At 41.1% G+C, this 17184-nt stretch overlaps 1 protein-coding gene across 1 annotated transcript in view; it reads right to left on the reverse strand.

Annotated features, from left to right (window-relative positions):
- SNX7 (sorting nexin 7) overlaps positions 1-17184 on the reverse strand; it is a 53385-nt gene that overhangs the window by 23925 nt on the left and 12276 nt on the right. The window contains exons 2-7 of the mRNA XM_054038180.1: positions 13264-13446; positions 11946-12056; positions 11365-11529; positions 9984-10188; positions 7045-7244; positions 3103-3189 (exon numbers count right to left, since the gene is read on the reverse strand). Coding sequence (XP_053894155.1) covers positions 3103-3189; positions 7045-7244; positions 9984-10188; positions 11365-11529; positions 11946-12056; positions 13264-13446 — 951 coding nt within the window. The remainder of the gene's footprint in view (positions 1-3102; positions 3190-7044; positions 7245-9983; positions 10189-11364; positions 11530-11945; positions 12057-13263; positions 13447-17184) is intronic.

Genomic DNA, 17184 nt, shown 5'->3' on the forward strand with positions numbered 1-17184 from the left:
CAACTATAAACCTGGCATCTCCTAACTTTCAAGTGCTTTCACATGTCCCCAGTGGCCCATGTCCCCTCTGGGGGCACCACAAGGGGTAGGGGCTGGCTCCCCAACAAAGCTTCTGGATCCAGAAGCCCAACTCCCCTGCATTGTATCACATGGAGCTGCAGATCCCCCAACTCTCACGTTAGGGGTGGGTGAGAGAGACAGTACTGGGACTAGGCTCTTTTTCTTTTCCAGCAACCATCCCCACATCCAACACCCAGTCCCCCACTTTGGAATAACAGCCTTGTCCTGCTGCCAGCTACTGCACTTAGCCACGTAGCTCAACTAGTAGCAGTCTGATATGGGTCCTAGGTAAGGAACCTAGTTCAGCTCTCTTCCTCCACCTGCTTCAGGTGCTCTGACAGCTCCCAAGTCAAGTCTTCTCAGAGCCATGTCTGCTGATGCTCCACTTAGGTGCACTTGCAGAACAAGCTCCCCTTGGAGAAGGGGAGCTTAAAAAGATGGAGGGAGAAGTTTGCCCAGGAGCAGGAGAGGCTGCTAGGGACTGATAATGCAATCCAGTAGCAAGGGGAGCCCTGCCTGGGATTGTGGCTAGTTTCCCCTTTTCCTTCTGACATGTTCGGGGGGCAAATAGACATTGGAAGCCTCATATAGGCAAGAGGCCACCTGTAGCAGGACCTGGGGAGCACCACCAGGGACTACACTATAGGGAATTGACCTCAAAGGTGACCCGGTAAGTTAGATGAACAGCTGGGAACATTGAGATTGCTCAGGAGTGGGGGGCTCCTGTTGGGGACCCAGGGCAGGGCTGGCTAGCAGGGTAATTGCCCAAGCCCCACACCACAGGAGGCCCTGTGAAGCTATGTTGCTTGAGCTTTGGCTTCAGCCTTGGGCAGCAGGGCTCAGGCTTCAGCTTCAGTCCCGGGCTCCAGTGAGTCACAGTCTCACTATGCCTTGGTTCCCCATATGTCAAACTGGAAAGGGCACCATACAAGTACTTCAGATAGGCTTCTGTTTATCACATCATTCTTCCTTTTAGTAAGACATATTAAGCTCCAGTATGTCTCCCTTCTGTACTAACTTGTTCTTGCTAGTCACCCTTCATTGCAAAGAACAAACTGTGCTACCCTTTTATTACATTTCTTCAGCCTTTTCTACCTACTATTTGCTCATATAAATTAGTAACACTCATATCCTTTACACGATAGTAATTTCTATCAGGATCACTGATCATTTGGACATTAAAAATAGTTTGGCTTGTCTGCTAATTTCCTGGCAATTCTAAAAACCTGGGTTATGTAGAGGAAGGCAGAGCAGATCTGTCAGTCAATAAGCAATTTAACACTTACTCCCCCATCTTCTTGACTGCAGGTAGCTTAAGGAAGGTTTCAATAGCTGCAAAGAGTCTACTAGAAAAGCAACTACCGAAATAAATAGAGCCATCTAGAAAACCCATGGAGACAGATTGCTAGACATTTCCTCAGTGAAGAAATAAGCTAAATTTGGGTCAGCCATCTTGTCTGCCCTGCAGCGCAGCTGCTCACATATTCTGAGTCAGTGCAGTAAAAGGAGCATGATCTCAAAGTATGCCAGAAATTAAATTAAAAATATAAAACCTAAGGTTCATTGCCGGAACTAAAATTAAGTTATTGATATTAAAGAACAAGCCTGAGATGTGGCAAACCGTAGCAGGAGCTTGGACACTTTGTTCTTCCCCTTGTTTGACAGCGCTCTACTACCCATTGTCACTACCCGGCAGGAGGGGCAACCCAATCATTCAGTCTTGATATTCAGAGAAAAAAATGCCTGCTTTGCTCATGTCATCTGACTGACTGTTCTGAAACCAAGTATTAGGATTTTATGCTTTTTTATGTAGAATATGAGAGTGGCTTGAAAATAAGATTTCTGCACTAACTTTTCCTTTTTGCACTACAATTAAATAGCTATCTGGGTTGGCAAATGATTCTTGAATTGAAAGTAATTAAGTTTTCAATCTCAATCCTCTCTCAAAGCGTAAAACTATATCAGTTGATTTTTACATAATAGGATTGTTCTTGTTTGCAATATGCGAAATGGCACTGCATCTGTTTAGTATATGACAACAGCCTGACCTTAAACAGGCCTCTGGTTTGCACCTACAATTTTGCACAAGCTGTTATTTACACATATTTGACTGTGTCTCCAAATCAGGTATTTAAGATTTCCAAGTAACATCAATTGCACCCTCAAATTTATTACCAACTGCAAACATAAGAAAGCTGATCAAGCTTTCAAAATCGTATCCAGTGTCAAAGGAGGAGATATTACAGTCATTTTGTTAGAAACTATTTAAGACATTTTCACATTAAAGCCATGGGCTTTTCAAAAGCACTCAGTACTGGCCTAACTCTGCTCCCACTGAAGTCAACAGGACTCTTACCAAATTATTTCAATGGGAGCAGTTAGGCTAAGATCAAGTGCTTTTGAAATGCCCACAAATATTGTCTAAAACAAAATGAAAACCTATCAAGGAAATAAGGATAAACACGAACTATTGCAACACTGATGCTACTGCAGACAAAGGTAGCTAAAAGTTGCTGGGTGACACTTGGCCAGGCTCATAAGATAAACAGATGGACACTAAAATGTGGAAGTCTAAAGGAATAAATGACAGTCTTACAATGACAAAGTAGTTAACTTACAGCTTTATTGCCAAAATGTCAAATTCTGGCTTCTTGTTAGGAAGAAGCAGCAAGCATGGAGATGCCTCACCAGTTCTGGTGACAAGAGCTCAATTAGCTCTACCAGAAGGGCAGAATCCCTCCAAAACAAAAACAAGCAATGCACATTTTTGTTCAAAAAGAAAAAAAAAAGCATAAACAAGGAACAGGTTTGACCATCCTATCTACCTCTTCTAGGGCATTTCAGCAGCTGTCAATACACCACTGTATCAATTCTTATTTCCTGTGCAGTGCATGAGCAAACTTTTTTAGAATAGGTCAGGAAGTGTGCAGCCCCAAAACATGGCTTTTCAGAGCTTATTTTTGTCAGGAGAACTCTTAATTTTTAGTCAGAATAGGGTCCTTAGTCATACAACTTAACATTCAGAAAGATTTACAAACTTACCAGATCCTTTTCTGCCTTTTTATTGGATAAAGCATCAACTTTGGAATCAAGCTCTGCCTGAATTTGGTCTCTTCTTTTCAGAACACCCTTTAAAACATTAAGATGAAATAGATTGTATTTAATTGTGATAATCTGTTTACAAAGACGTCTTGCAATCAAGAGTACTTACCACTTTAGAGAATTTATAGATTATCCCATCAATAGAATTCTCAGATTTAAAAGATATTACTTAAATAACTTCAAAGCATCTATTGTATATTTGTTTTTATTACCCCCATTTTTTTTAACTGAAAAATTGTTAGGAATCCTACCAAACCCAACGCTACGAGAATCTATGTAGCTACAAATTATAAAGAATTATGTAGTGAGTCAGTCTATGAAAGTCATATTATTTTAATCCTTTACAAGAAACGTGATTTAGAGAAGTCCCAATACTGGAAGTATTTTATTTGAATGAAAGCAATAGCACAAGAGATAGGACTCAACTAAAATGATATACCAGATACTATAGGAAATATCAATGTAAGTCCGCTATGTTATGTATGTATGTACCACAGTTTGGTGGCAAAGGAAGAGGAAAATTATCAAAATTCTTTATCTGAAAATAATCAACTAAATCTATCAATGTTAGCAAGCCCACTTTTATTTAAAGTTAAGGCTAATTCAATAGATTTGATTCTTAGTGGAATGGCAAAAACTAATATAAAAAGGGAGGGAATGTTGTCAGACTACAGGGCCAGTAATTATGACAGGTTACATTCCAAACTGCTCCGGATTTGCAGTGTGACATCAAAGAAGTCAGTGAAAAGGTCTGTGCCTCAGTTTCCCCATCTGTAAAACTGAAATTAAACTTCCCTCACAGTACTATTATGAAGCTTATGTCTTTTTAAGAGGACTCAGAAGAAAGATAGTATGCAAGTATAAATTCAAAAACTCTCTGATAATCCTGTATGTTATCTTGTCCCAACAACTTTTACTCTTTAATTTAGATATTCTTAGAGATCTACAGTGTTCATATATAGTACAGTATATGTTAAACAGTGTAGGGCATAACCAGTCCTAGTTAGAAGTTTATTTCACATTATGCTAGTTGTCAAAACGTTAATGTTGAAGAGGAAACACACTGCCACCCTGACTAGTACATATTGAAGATTTATCAATAAGATACCTTTTTAAAGACTATCAAGTAATACACTATAGTACATACTTATAACAAAACTTACCATTCACTACCTTAAAGTATCTCCTGTCTGACTACAAACGTCAAATATATAGTTATAAGAGTAAAATCGAAACAAGTAGAAATGGGTTAATATTCTTTTGTGTATTTTTTTTTTTCCTTTTACTTCCTCTTTTATCCTATATAAAACTACAGGAGAAACCATTAGAATTTCTCTGTTTGTCAGCCATTATAACAAATATCTATTCTAATTCCAAGGTAAAACTAATAATTTCAGTACTAATATGTGCCAGCTATTGGCAAATGCTTTTTTGTAAATGAGGAACCCAGGGACTGTTCATTAGTTCTCTAATTTTCATATTTTTATTAATTTAGTAAGTTAAACAAATAAATATATTATGCTTCCACAGTTCCTCTGCTGCTCTAATCAGTAGCACATTCACAAATCCTCCAAACAACAGTACTCTGACCTAAAACAAATGTCTTGCCTGTTAACCGTTTTCTGAGGCATAGTGGTAGTATAGGCCTACTTTCCCCAGGTTTGTCCTGTCTCCCCTATCAGTCAAGTAGGAGGGATCCAATCCAGATGCAAAGATTTTTGGCTCTGGAACCTCCTCCTTAAGATCCAAATGCATCCGCTTTCCCATTCAGCACTTCCAAAGCCAAAAAATATGAGGATTATCCTGCCTTAGTGACAAAACCTTTGCTTAGGCATACACTTTTATGGAGACAATTTGGGAGGTGCTAGCACTGTCATACCTCAGAAAACAGGTTTTTCCAAAGCGTGGCTATGATCAATGCATTCTTAGTCTGCCTAGGAGTACCCTAACCAGCGTGCAGGGCAGAAGTGAGCATTAGAACAAAATATCCAGGGTGAAAGAAGGGAGAGAGACTGGCATGGAATAGAGGAGGAAGGAGCCAATGGATGAACTGCTTAAGGCTGCCTAATGTTTCATTGGAAGGGTTGCACCAAGAACTCAGTATCCCAAAAGGCATGAGAGCTAATGTAGACACACCCAAGCAACATTCATTTCAGAGATGCGAATGAAAGGCCACATAGTCACTCTGCAGTTTGTCCATAGAATCTCTCTTGTCAGCACACACACAGCAACTGTTCTGATGAGATGGGCAGAGAAAACTGGCAAAGGGACAGGCCAAACTGCAAAGAAGTAGTAACAAATATGTCTGAGGAGAAAGTCTGGGGCAGGTATGGGTAACTGTCTTTTCATACTTAAAAATAAGACTAAGGAATTGAGGGTGTCACCTGCTATGGCTGCAATCTTTCCAACCTTCAGGCAGAGTAAGAGCTGCCTCCCAGGACAAGCAAAGGATGGAAATGAAATCTAAAGGCTTGAAGGAACACAGGATAGTAGCACTGTCCCAAGTTGAAGGTTACGATTCATTATGATGTGGATACCCAGTGCAGAGGCTGCCACACTGACGTAATTAACTTCAGCAGGCCATAGTCTCTCTCTGCCGTCTTTAATGCTATCAGGAAAGAGGTGGGCAATGCAAAGAAATCACCCCTGGCCAAGATGACTGTGTACTCTCCCTAATATTAAGGCTTTGGGATCTCTATACAGGCTGTAATGCTTGTCTTAGCTGGTGGTTTGCGATGGATGTAGAGTGAGAGATAGTTGGTCAAACTGTCCAATTAACCATCTTCTGGAACACCCCACTGTGGATTGGTCATTCTCCTGGGATGATCTGCTTACAGATATGTGCACTCTGGGATGTAAAACACTCTCAGGAGAGGATTCTCCCATAAGGGAGCTGCATTTACAGCACCCTGGCTATTCTCAAATGCTGCTATCACAATGTTGTTTATTCCAATGAGGACAAAAATGTCTAGTCAGGACTTCTGCGGGGACAGTACTGTTAGGCAGACAGACCTTAATACTAGGATGTAGATGTAGAGGCTCTGATCTTTGCTTAACCAATGTCCCTTAATTGACCCACACTGTATTGTGTTCTTATTCACTAAGACAGAGTAAAGATTTTCCTAGTTGTCTCCCACCAATGGGAGACTCTGTCAGAGAAACTGTTAGAAGGGCCTTGAATGGAACAGAATGCACGGTACCAGGCCCTGGCATGACATCTGCATGACCATATGGCAGATTCTTATCTATTAAAGAAGTTCATTGCCCTTTTCCAGAATAGCAGTCAGGATTTTAAGGTTTAGAAACATCTCCAAGGAGGGAAAAACCTTGCCTTACTTTGTGTATCAGTCTCCATTCCTAGAGGAGTCAATATTTTGACACAGAGAAGATAGTTCTTCTGTATTCATCATGAGTTGTAATTCCTTGAACCCTTCTACGTAAGGACAACTATTCTCTCCACTAGCATGTAAGCCTTTCCTAAGGTGCAACAATTTCCAGGGAAAGGACACACAACCCCTCAACCCTTAATGTTGCTGTTATGGGGAGCTAGCTGTAAGAGGAAACTGGAGAGGACTCTCCACAGTGAAAAGAAATCTTCTCTTTGAGACTGGATGCATCTTGTCTGATTAGTAGGGAAGAAGAAGAAAAAGATTCTGTGCAAGAGGGCAGCCACCCTAAGGAAAATTATTCTTGCTTTTATTTTTTTTTAAAATAAGCTTTTTTCACTCTAACTCATTTGTTATGTTCTCAATTAGCAGCAGAAAGACAAATTGTAGCCCTCAAAGAGTTAATGTAGTGACTGCAAAATCAATTACATACAAAGCAGATTCTGTCTTCAAAGGTCACTCAATATACCAGTATAAGCAACCCTTATGGTCTTACCGTTAATATTTCACTGTAGAGAACATATTCATGTAGAACAGGCAGCAAATTTTCTGATAGTCCTGCCATTCGATTCTCAGTAGCTTTGCAGCACTTGTCAATGCAGCTGGCAACACCTTTCAGCGAATCTACTAGATCTTCTTCTGATGCACACCAAAGAGTATGGATTGGACCATATTCCTTCATTTCACAATAATACCCTTAATAAGAAGATTACTGCATATTAGTACTCAAGTCAATGATAGATGCAAAGCACAGAAACAGGCTAGTTTCAAAATCTGGCCAAATGATCCTCAAAAAGGAGAAGATATTACAGTAACAAAGCTTTCTTCTTCTTTTGTTGTTATTTTTGGTCAACGGAAACATCTCATACTTTTACTCGTTAAGCTATTACCAACATATTGCTAAAAAAATCAGTGAAAAATTACCTTTCTGAAAGAGCTGTACATGCACAATAGAGTCAGTGGGTGCGCTTAAGTTCATTCCAGTTCTAGAGTACCACTTTATTACTACCACTCTAGAAGTATTTCTCTTTTTAAGTACAAGAAATATCTTCAGAAAACAATCATTAGCTCTATAGCGCAATAAAACTTTGTAAGTGTTGCCTCAGTATTCTCTCAGAAAAAGTAGGGCCAGATACTGCCACTTTTATAGAACTTTACTCTGGAGTAGTCTCATTCATTTCAATAAACTACTAAAGATGAGCAAAGCAGAATATGGCCCTATACAGTGTGTTCACATTACCAATGTTCATGTGTTATGGGCCAAGGTAAATTGAAGTGGCTATGACTTTGGATCAAGTCCACACTGCTCTAATGTCACTTTCTAATTTGATTCTGACTGCTGAGGTTTTCACAGTCCCTCCACTTTTTTTGCCCTCTACAACTTGGTCACAGCTGACTTTATACCAAAGAAACATCCAACACAGAGACACGTGAAGCAGTGTGTGTAGAGAGGGATGCTTGTTTTGAGTTTAGTTGGTCAAAAAAGCCCTGGAAACTTAATGGAAAATCCCAGATTGGGCTACAACTAGTAGGAAGCATCACTCACTGCTTGACAAATGGTTCACTGCTGAGACAAAATCAGCTTTGCACATGACAAGTGTTCTGCAGATTACTGTTGGGAAAGGCTAGACGTAAGCAACATCTGGCAGCACCTGAGAGTGAATAAAACTCCATGAGGCTTTATCACCAGTATTTTGGTGCTGGTGCTTTAAATGTATAACCACGAACTTCTCCTCACTATATGCCAACTACACCTAGTGGAATGAATTGCTAAGACCAAAAAAAAAATCCCTTTGATCAATATGTATTTCCTTTGTGCAAGGAACACGCAATCTAGTCAGGACATGCAGAGATCTGGAATGACAGAATAAGCTAAAGGAAACAAAGCCTTAGTTATTATGGAACACAGTGAAGCATTTCAAAGTATTTTTACATGCAAGAGAAAACCCTCAAGTATTGACCAGTGGGATTTTTAAAACATAGTTCAGCATGAGATCAGATTCAAGCTCAGAAAGTATATAATTTAAAAATTCAAGTAAGCATGCAAGCTGCTGTTCCATTCAGAACAAACTTTTTTTCTTGAAAATCAAGGAAAATTTTAACAAGAGCATGAAGTTCAAACAAACCCATCTGACAGATGTTATGACCAACAAGAAAGGTAATATTTTTTAAAATTCTCTTTCATGTGACACCAAATAAAGATGCAGAATCAACCAAAAGAATGGATGTGACAGTGTTACATGTTCAGATTTAACAAGGCTTAGGACAAATACAATTCCGTTGTGGGGGGAAGGAAAAGTAACTTTCCCACAACATATTCCACTGTGTTCAGTTTTTGATATTTTTATTTGCCTAATTACTTATGGAATTTTTTATGATATGTCAGGTTACATGACTGATAAGGTAAAGAAATTTCTAACCCCATCATATTACTAACAACATCTGTGGCAACAAGCAATTCCTAATGAGTTACAAATATCTTTCAATGAATCATTATTTTATAAATCACATAAAAATCTGCAGTAACAAATATTCCTCATCAGTCACAGAACATATTTAGATTGTAAGCACCCTTCATCAATTACACCATATTGTTCATTATAACACATATCTATAGTAACAGACATCTTTTGATAGTAATCAGGGATCCCTTCCTGAACATCTCAACATTTTTTTGTTGATTCTACACACTCCAGTATTTGGATATACACACAGATTAAGGTTCAAAATAAGTACAAAGAACTTCTCAGTTTGACAGGTACAGAACACTATATTTGTAGAAACAAAAAACTTCATAAGAGGTTCTGGTTAACATATAAGAATTTGTAGGGGTTTGAATATCTACAAACAACTGGGATTCAGAATGTGATTGTCATTATGCCAGTAGGAAATAAGTGTTTATATCTCACTTTAAGAAGTAGTCATCTGTATACAACAAAAAGCGTTCATACTGTTTTTCCAATTAGAATGGTAAAAAGCCAACCAAACGTCTAGGTCTTCTTAGTTTTCAGTTTCTAGTCAGCATAGTTAAACTACCCTCCCTATTAATACATTATTTATGCTGATTCTGTCCAAGGAAGTTCCAGGTGTGACTCAGTAACAAGCAAGAGAAAGGTGAGGTTATCGGCAAGTTATTTTCCTTCTCTCTTGAGAGATGAGCATGCTACCTCTGCAGGCATCTTAACAACTTCAAACCAATGAGGAAGGCTTCCAGATTTGGATCCCCACACAGCTGCACACTGATCTGCCAATAGGCTGAGGATTAGACATTGAATGAAAAAAGTAAGAATTTCTTGTTCTCCATTTCTCTTGCTAGAAAGCAGCATTTTGTGTGGAACAGTGAAAGTGAACTAACTTTTCACAGTAATTCACTTGTTCAATACATTACTTTCTGAAGTCAATAAAAACAAGCGTGTGTTCATTATTTCTACTTACCCCTTTCTTCCTTGTAAATTCTTTGGGATATTTTGTCTAGCAAGTTTATTTTCTGATTAAATGTTTCCATATAGTCATTTATATCTGTAAACATATCAGGACGATTTTTAACTCCACCTCCTCTTACTGAGGATGCTACAGCTCTTACAGTTTGTCCCATCCTGCTAAACAAGCCAGGACCCTGCTTCTTGTGAGATGAAAGTTCCTACAAGAAGAACATACCCTTGTGAATATTTTAATGTTGTCTACCCATGGTTTACAATTAAAGCAAAACAAATTAAAACAATAAAACTACACAGGAACGAATAAAACAAACCAGGGCCGCCCGGGAGGGTAAGGGGGTGGAAGTGGGGCAATTTACCCCAGGCCCCGGGCCTGCAGGGGCCCCCACGAGAATATAGTATTCTATAGTATGGCAATTTTTTTTATGGAAGGGGCCCCCGAAATTGCTTTGCCCCAGGCCCCCTGAATCCTCTGGGCGGCCCTGAAACAAAACTACTTTAGGTTTTAATTTGATGTCTAGATCTTATTGTAAAGTTATTAAATATGTAGCAATTAGACTCTCTTTCCCTTCCTCCCCCCATCCCTTTACTAATTTCCCTTTTTATATTGTGATTGAAGGCTGTATGGTCAAGGATAACCATTCTGTGTCATAGGTTAGCCATGCTCTACTTAAGCAGGGAGCATGCAGGGGGATTAGGAAGGGAAGGATTAAGACAATACAAACCTCTTCCCCTTTCAGTCTTAAAGCAGAGTCAGCCAGTATGCAGACTTTGGGGCAAGACAACAGAGGGAAGCATGTGCAGAGAAAAGTCATCCATTGGGGAAAATTATGTTCTTACAGTGAACAGCAGCCCCTCTTTCTTTCCTTTTTACTTTCCCTCCACTTCTATAAACTGCTAATGGAACATTTGGTTAAGTTCAGAGCTATGCTCTTTGGAGGACAAAATTCTTGCTTTCTTTTCCAGTGGATACATTCTGCACAGTTTACAGTGGGAAATTAAATGGTGGTCTATTGGCTGCATTGTCAATGAACAGATTATTACTACTGTTTTTAAAAAATATGGGCAAAAAGGGACAAATATCAAAACAAAAAATAATTTAAAATCACATGCATTAGAATTAGAAGAGTCAGAATAAGAGTTTTGGAAGGGAGACCAACCCTCATTCTTCAGAGCATAAGACAAACTCTGACGGGTATCAGAAATAATTTCTTATTGGCAATTATTCAATAGCTGCCTACTGCAGGATTCCTTGCACCTTCCTATGACACTTCTATCACTAGCCATGGTTGGTAAGAAGATACTGAACTATGCAGGCCCCTAGTAAGGCAGTTCATAATTTCTTGTAACTATAAATCAGATGATTTTTTTTTTTTTACCCAGGTTTGTGCCGTAAGAAATATTTTGAAGTCTTCATTAAAAGTCAAAGTTGGATGCTCAGCAATTCGGTTCAAAAATTTATGCAATGCTTTCCTTCGAGTCTCAATGAATTCATCACTGAATCGTTCCACCATTCCTTTCATTATGAATTTTTCAGGCAATGGCTGAGGGGAAAATAAATAAATAAAACATTGTATAACTTTGCATATTACATATATTACAATAGTTCTACTACCCATGAGACGGTAGACATTCTTGTACAATTCACTACACACACATACCAAAAAAAAAACCCACTATAAAATTAACACAGTAAACAGTGTTTCAATCTGATTCTAGCAATAGATAATGCATCAGAATAGATATAAAATCAAGAGAAAGGAAAGGGAGAGTAGGTTAAGGAAAAGAGAAATGCCCTTATTTTTCTCTGAATTTTGCACATGCACATAAAAGATTAATCAAACTACATTAGCTTCTTAATGGTTGTTAGACCCCAGAATCCTGAAAGAGATTTCTCCAAAGCTCACTACAGATAAATTTAACACAAAAGAACAAATGTAACAAAATCCAGTGAACCTACAGGAATAATCAGTGTTGGATGTGCTTCTTCAAGTCTGCTCTTCAACCAAAGGAAATCTTGATATCGTCTTCGAACTTCATATTCACTGGAGTCAAACTCACCACGAGATGTCTGAAAATCATAACCACAAAATTAAGATGGAAAATCTAAAAGTATGTCTGCACTGCAGCTGGGAGATGTGATTCCCAGCTCGGGTAGCCAGATATATAGTAGCTCTGCTCGAGCTAGCAAACCAAAAACAGCAACGTAGCTGGGATAGCACAGGAGCTGGGGCTAGCTTGAGTACCAACCCACCCAGGCTCCCTGGATACATACTTTGGGAGCTAGCCTGAGCCACCACTTGTGCTACCCTAGCTACCTAGCTATTTTTAGCACATTTGCTCAAGCAGCACTAGCGCATGACTGGCTACCTGAGCTGGGAATCACACCTCCCAGCTGGAGTGTAGACATATACCCTCAGAGGAGTACACCTGTACCCCGATATAACGCGACCCGATATAACAAGGGTTCGCATACAACGCGGTAAAGCAGCGCTCTGGCAGATCAGCGCGTCAGCTCCCAGCTGCGGCGCTCTGCTTCCCACCGTTGGTGAATGCATGGAGGGTGGGGAAAGGACGCCCCCCCGTACTCACCAGTGGCGGGAAGCGGAGCGCTGCGGCTGGGACCTGGCGGAGTGGAGCGGGCTCGGGCCGGGCTGCTCTGTTTCCGCCGCTGCAGGTGAGTGCGGGACCTTTCCCCAACCCCTCCCCCAGCGACACGGCTGGGGCCGGGGCAAGGAAAGCGGAGCGGGCTGGGGCCGCGGCGTTCCGCTTGCCGCCGCAGGTGAGTACGGCAGGGGCGCCCTTTCCCCAACCTCCCCACACTCACCGGCAGCGGCGGAAGCAAAGCAGCCAGCCCCAGCCCGCTCCACTCTGCCAGCTTCCAGCCACGACACTTATGCCAATATACTTTCCAACTGCATCAGCCTTCCTCTTGTTTCATGTTCTTGTCATGAATAATACAAATGCCACACACACAATAGCAAATGCCAATTTCACACAAAAGGCTGCTTTTGCAATCATTAAAATAACTTCAGCTAGTCCTTTAATGATCTCTACAGCACTCAGTCATGCAAATATTCACATGAGTAATCTTACTCACCTTAAGTGTTTTTAGAATCTAGCCACTAGTTGGAAATAATTTGACTAAGCTGTTAACTCACTGCAAAATCAGAATATAATTTTGAAATGTTAGAAAGATTATTTGAAATCCTTTAAAACACTAAACACCTGTAAAGTTTTACTTTACACTTAAACTATCATGACTATTAAACACTTACCTTTGTAACAACTCTATAGGTAATGAAAGTCTCAATGGCAGTAATGTGACTTTCAGGATCATCAACAGTAATGAAGAGATCCCTTAATTCTGGCTCATCTTCAAACTTGTACTGGTTTATCATAGAAGAGGGGGATGTTGGTATCAAAGGACTGAATGAATTTGCCTCAGTCAGTGATGTATCCTATAGATAAATAAGACATTTGAAGAAATTCTTATTAACATATAAGGGTGGAGGATTCAGACATCAAAACAATAGCTCTGAAGCAGTGGTGGGCAACTGGCGGCCCGCACAAGGCCCGTCAGGGTAATCCGCTGGCAGGCTGAGAGACAGTTTGTTTACATTGCCCGTTCGCAGAAACCGCCACTCGCAGCTCCCAGTGGCCGTGGTTCGCCGTTCCTGGCCAATGTGGTTGCCCACCACTGCTCTGAAGTGAACGGTTAAGATGGTAAACAAGATAGCAGATAAAACTGCGAAAATATACCACAAACAGCCTTGTCATCCTCTTATCCTTTTCAGTGCTCAATTCAATAAGTGGTTAAAAAAAACCAAGAACAAGACTGATGAGAGAAAAGCAGAACACTATATTTGATGACAACATTATGGATAGCTGAAAACAGAAGTCACCTACAAATGCCCAAACTAATTAAACCAAGCACCCACTGTACTGTACAACAGTGGTTCTCAAAGTTGGGCCGCCGCTTGTTCAGGGAAAGCCCCTGGCAGGCCGGGCCAGTTTGTTTACCTGCTGTGTCTGCAGGTTCAGCCGATTGTGGCTCCCACTGGCCGCGGTTCCCCGCTCCAGGCCAATAGGGGCTGCGGGAAGCAGCACGGGCCAAGGGACGTACTGGATGCTGCTTCCTGCAGCCCCCATTGGCCTGGAGCGGGGAAACTAGGACCTTAGTTTTAAGCCTCATCTGAAAGACAGCACCTCCAGTCACAAAATGCCCTCCAATACAATACTGGGGCATCAGTTTAATAACGATTCAGAGAAAGGAGCACACCTATTAAATATCCCTTCCATCGAAGTACGAGCTACACATGAGACCACACTTATGTTAAGAGATCAGACAAGACTGATACAACAAACCCCACCCTCATTCAATGCTCAAGCAAACCATTAAGGTTTATGAGGCTCTTATAGCAAAAGGAAAGCATCTAGTCCATATTTTTGAAGTTAGATGTACACTGAGCAGCTTTCTTCAGTAAGTGAGAAGGGTATAAAAATCACATTTACCACTTCCATTGTCCGGCTATGCTGGAAGACAAATAGGAGACAATAAGATGTGGATTAATTAGGCCACAACTTTATTCTTAAGTGTCAGGAAATAACCAGCAGATAGCAGCATACAGTGCAGGTAATTCTAGAACAGTGGTTCCCAAACTGGGGTTCGTGAACCCCTGGGGGTTTGTGACATGTTACAGGGGGTTCTTGGGAAAAAATTCCCTAATGGCAGACAGAGCTGTCCCTAGGAACCCCAGTCACCATGGGGCCAGCAGCCCGGAGCCCCTGGACTTCCAAGAGCTAAGCAGATCAAAGCAAGCATATCTATCACACTGAGATTTAAACTTCAAGACTCCTTATAAGAAATGAAAAGGGAGGTGGATATTTTTTGCTGTTTTTAAAATTAAATAGGCAGCTAGTATTATTTTTAAAATTATTATGAAGAACAAGTTTAAGCTTTGCTGTAACGTGCGTTGTTTGCCTGGATTGCTCAAGACTTAAATACTTGAGTAGGAGGAACTCTTTAAGTTGGCTTCTTAAATACCTTCATGCTTGTTTCACATCTGATACTCCTTGATGAAACATAGGAGCCTTGTCTTATAACAGGCTTATTCAAAGTGATACAAGCTACGAAAGTGAGATCTTGGAAGAGTGTTGCCGTTTTCATAATGTAATAAAAATACTGTAATGATAAATAATAATTAATAATAAACAGTGTGTAATAAGCATGTCATAAAAACAAATTTTATATTTCCAAGATCACTGCTTTTATAATTTATACTCAGGTAAAAGAGAAAATCCCTGGAAATATTTGGGGGGGGGGGGGGGGGCATGAGACTTGACATTTTAGTGAAAGGGGTTCACAGGTTGTTAAAGTTTGGGAACCACTGTTCTAGAATCATTTATATATACTGGGGGAGGGGGCGGAGGTGGTGCCAGCCCTCCTCCTTTATTCATCCTAGTCCCCAGCCTACCCGCTACTGGGACCTCGCCACTCCCACCCCTGAAATGATGGTTAAGGGGGGCTAAAAAGAGGGGGATTAGTTCCCCACTGTACCAGTCATAGGAGCCCTGAACACACACACACCCCCACCGCCCCATTTCAATTCCTTTAAAGAATGCCTCCCTTAAATTCTTTCCCAGTTCATTCCATCTGATCACTTTATCCCTTCCCTATGGAAAACCTGCACTGGACATCCACCAGAAGGAAGCGCCAGCAATTAGCTTGGCAGCCTCCCCCCATGTATCAATACCCTCTTTGATATCAGCCAAAAATGCATCAGCTCCCAAGTCTGACAGGTGGACCCCATCCTCTTGCTGCGGCAAGTCATTCTGGCCAACCAGACCTTAAAGGGGCCACACACCTTTTCCTAAAAGCCAGACAACGGCCCCCACCACTTAACGTGCAGTGAAGTCATTTGTTCCATCACCATCAGGGGGAAGAACAAATTTCACACAATGGCTAAGTCACAGTTGATAGATTTAACGAGCTGCAGCATTTTAAAGTTGCCAGGCTTTGATTTTACAGGCATAATATCAGAACCAGATAAATAAAAATCAAATAAGTTGGCCAATCACAGTCCTACAAGGGTCTCACTACAAAGCTAGATTCTTCCTCCCCCAGCTTTAGGCAGCTGGCAGCTTTATTCACATTCTCTTGGGACAATCCAGCACAAATCAAACTTGTTCTTGATAGATATCAGCTCAATCCAGCTCAGCGGGTCAGTATTTTCCCCTTCTTAGGAACCTCTCACTCTTCAGGACAGGAACCATATTTGATGGATTGGTGTATGTCAGTATCAAACTGGGACTTTCAAATTCTCATTTTGAGTATATAACCGTAGCTGCCTAGAGGACAGACCAATGGCAGCTTATTGCAACACTGGACACCTCCCTGAAAAGCTAACACAAGAGTCATCAACTGTGATAGTCTTCCAAGTAAAGGGTCCAGCCCCACAACGGTTTTGCTATAGAGACGAGCCAGGTTTTCCCAATTTGAACTCCAGAATGGCTGGGACTTACTAACCACCCAACGGGAGTTCTGCTGTTGATCAGTTCATCACCTGACAGAGAGGGCAGAAACCTTGTTTAAGATCAGGATCTGCTCTCAGCTCCCTCTCTCCTCAAGCCAACCATCCCCAGGCAGCGAAAGGCCTGCAGAAGGCAGAGATACCTACCTTATGACACAATGAGTGGCCTAGGCCTCACCAGAAGGGGTGAACACAGAGGTGGGGGAAGATAACATATACATTTTTGTTTTTTCCTAAAAATCTGTAACTCTTGTATGCTTTAGGAGTAAATGTTACTGTGGTTAAGAAACTCCTGTTGCAAAGCCCATGTTCCTTGCTTTAACTGCCACGTGGTTCCTGAAGGGTTAAACTGTAAGCCAGAGCACCCACAGCTAGGTGCTAGGGGAGCATGCATAAGTGACTGGGCAGGGATGGGAAGTCCTGGCACTGGATTCGGGGCCCAGGACAGTAGGACTATGGAGTCCCACATCCCAAGGAAAGATGACAGACAGTGACATACGGTGCCTGGAGTCTGCCCAGACCCAGCTGGCTTGGAAGCACATGGGATCCAAAGGTTGGGTCCAATTACAACAGACTGGTGATAGTCCACTAGAGGGACTCAGCCAAGTCTGCAACACTCTCTATTAGCAAAACATGGCTCTAAACCCGATTGTTAGAGCCCCAAAT

The sequence above is a fragment of the Malaclemys terrapin genome, chromosome 8 (assembly GCF_027887155.1).
Source record: "Malaclemys terrapin pileata isolate rMalTer1 chromosome 8, rMalTer1.hap1, whole genome shotgun sequence".
NCBI classification, from domain to species: Eukaryota; Metazoa; Chordata; order Testudines; family Emydidae; genus Malaclemys; species Malaclemys terrapin.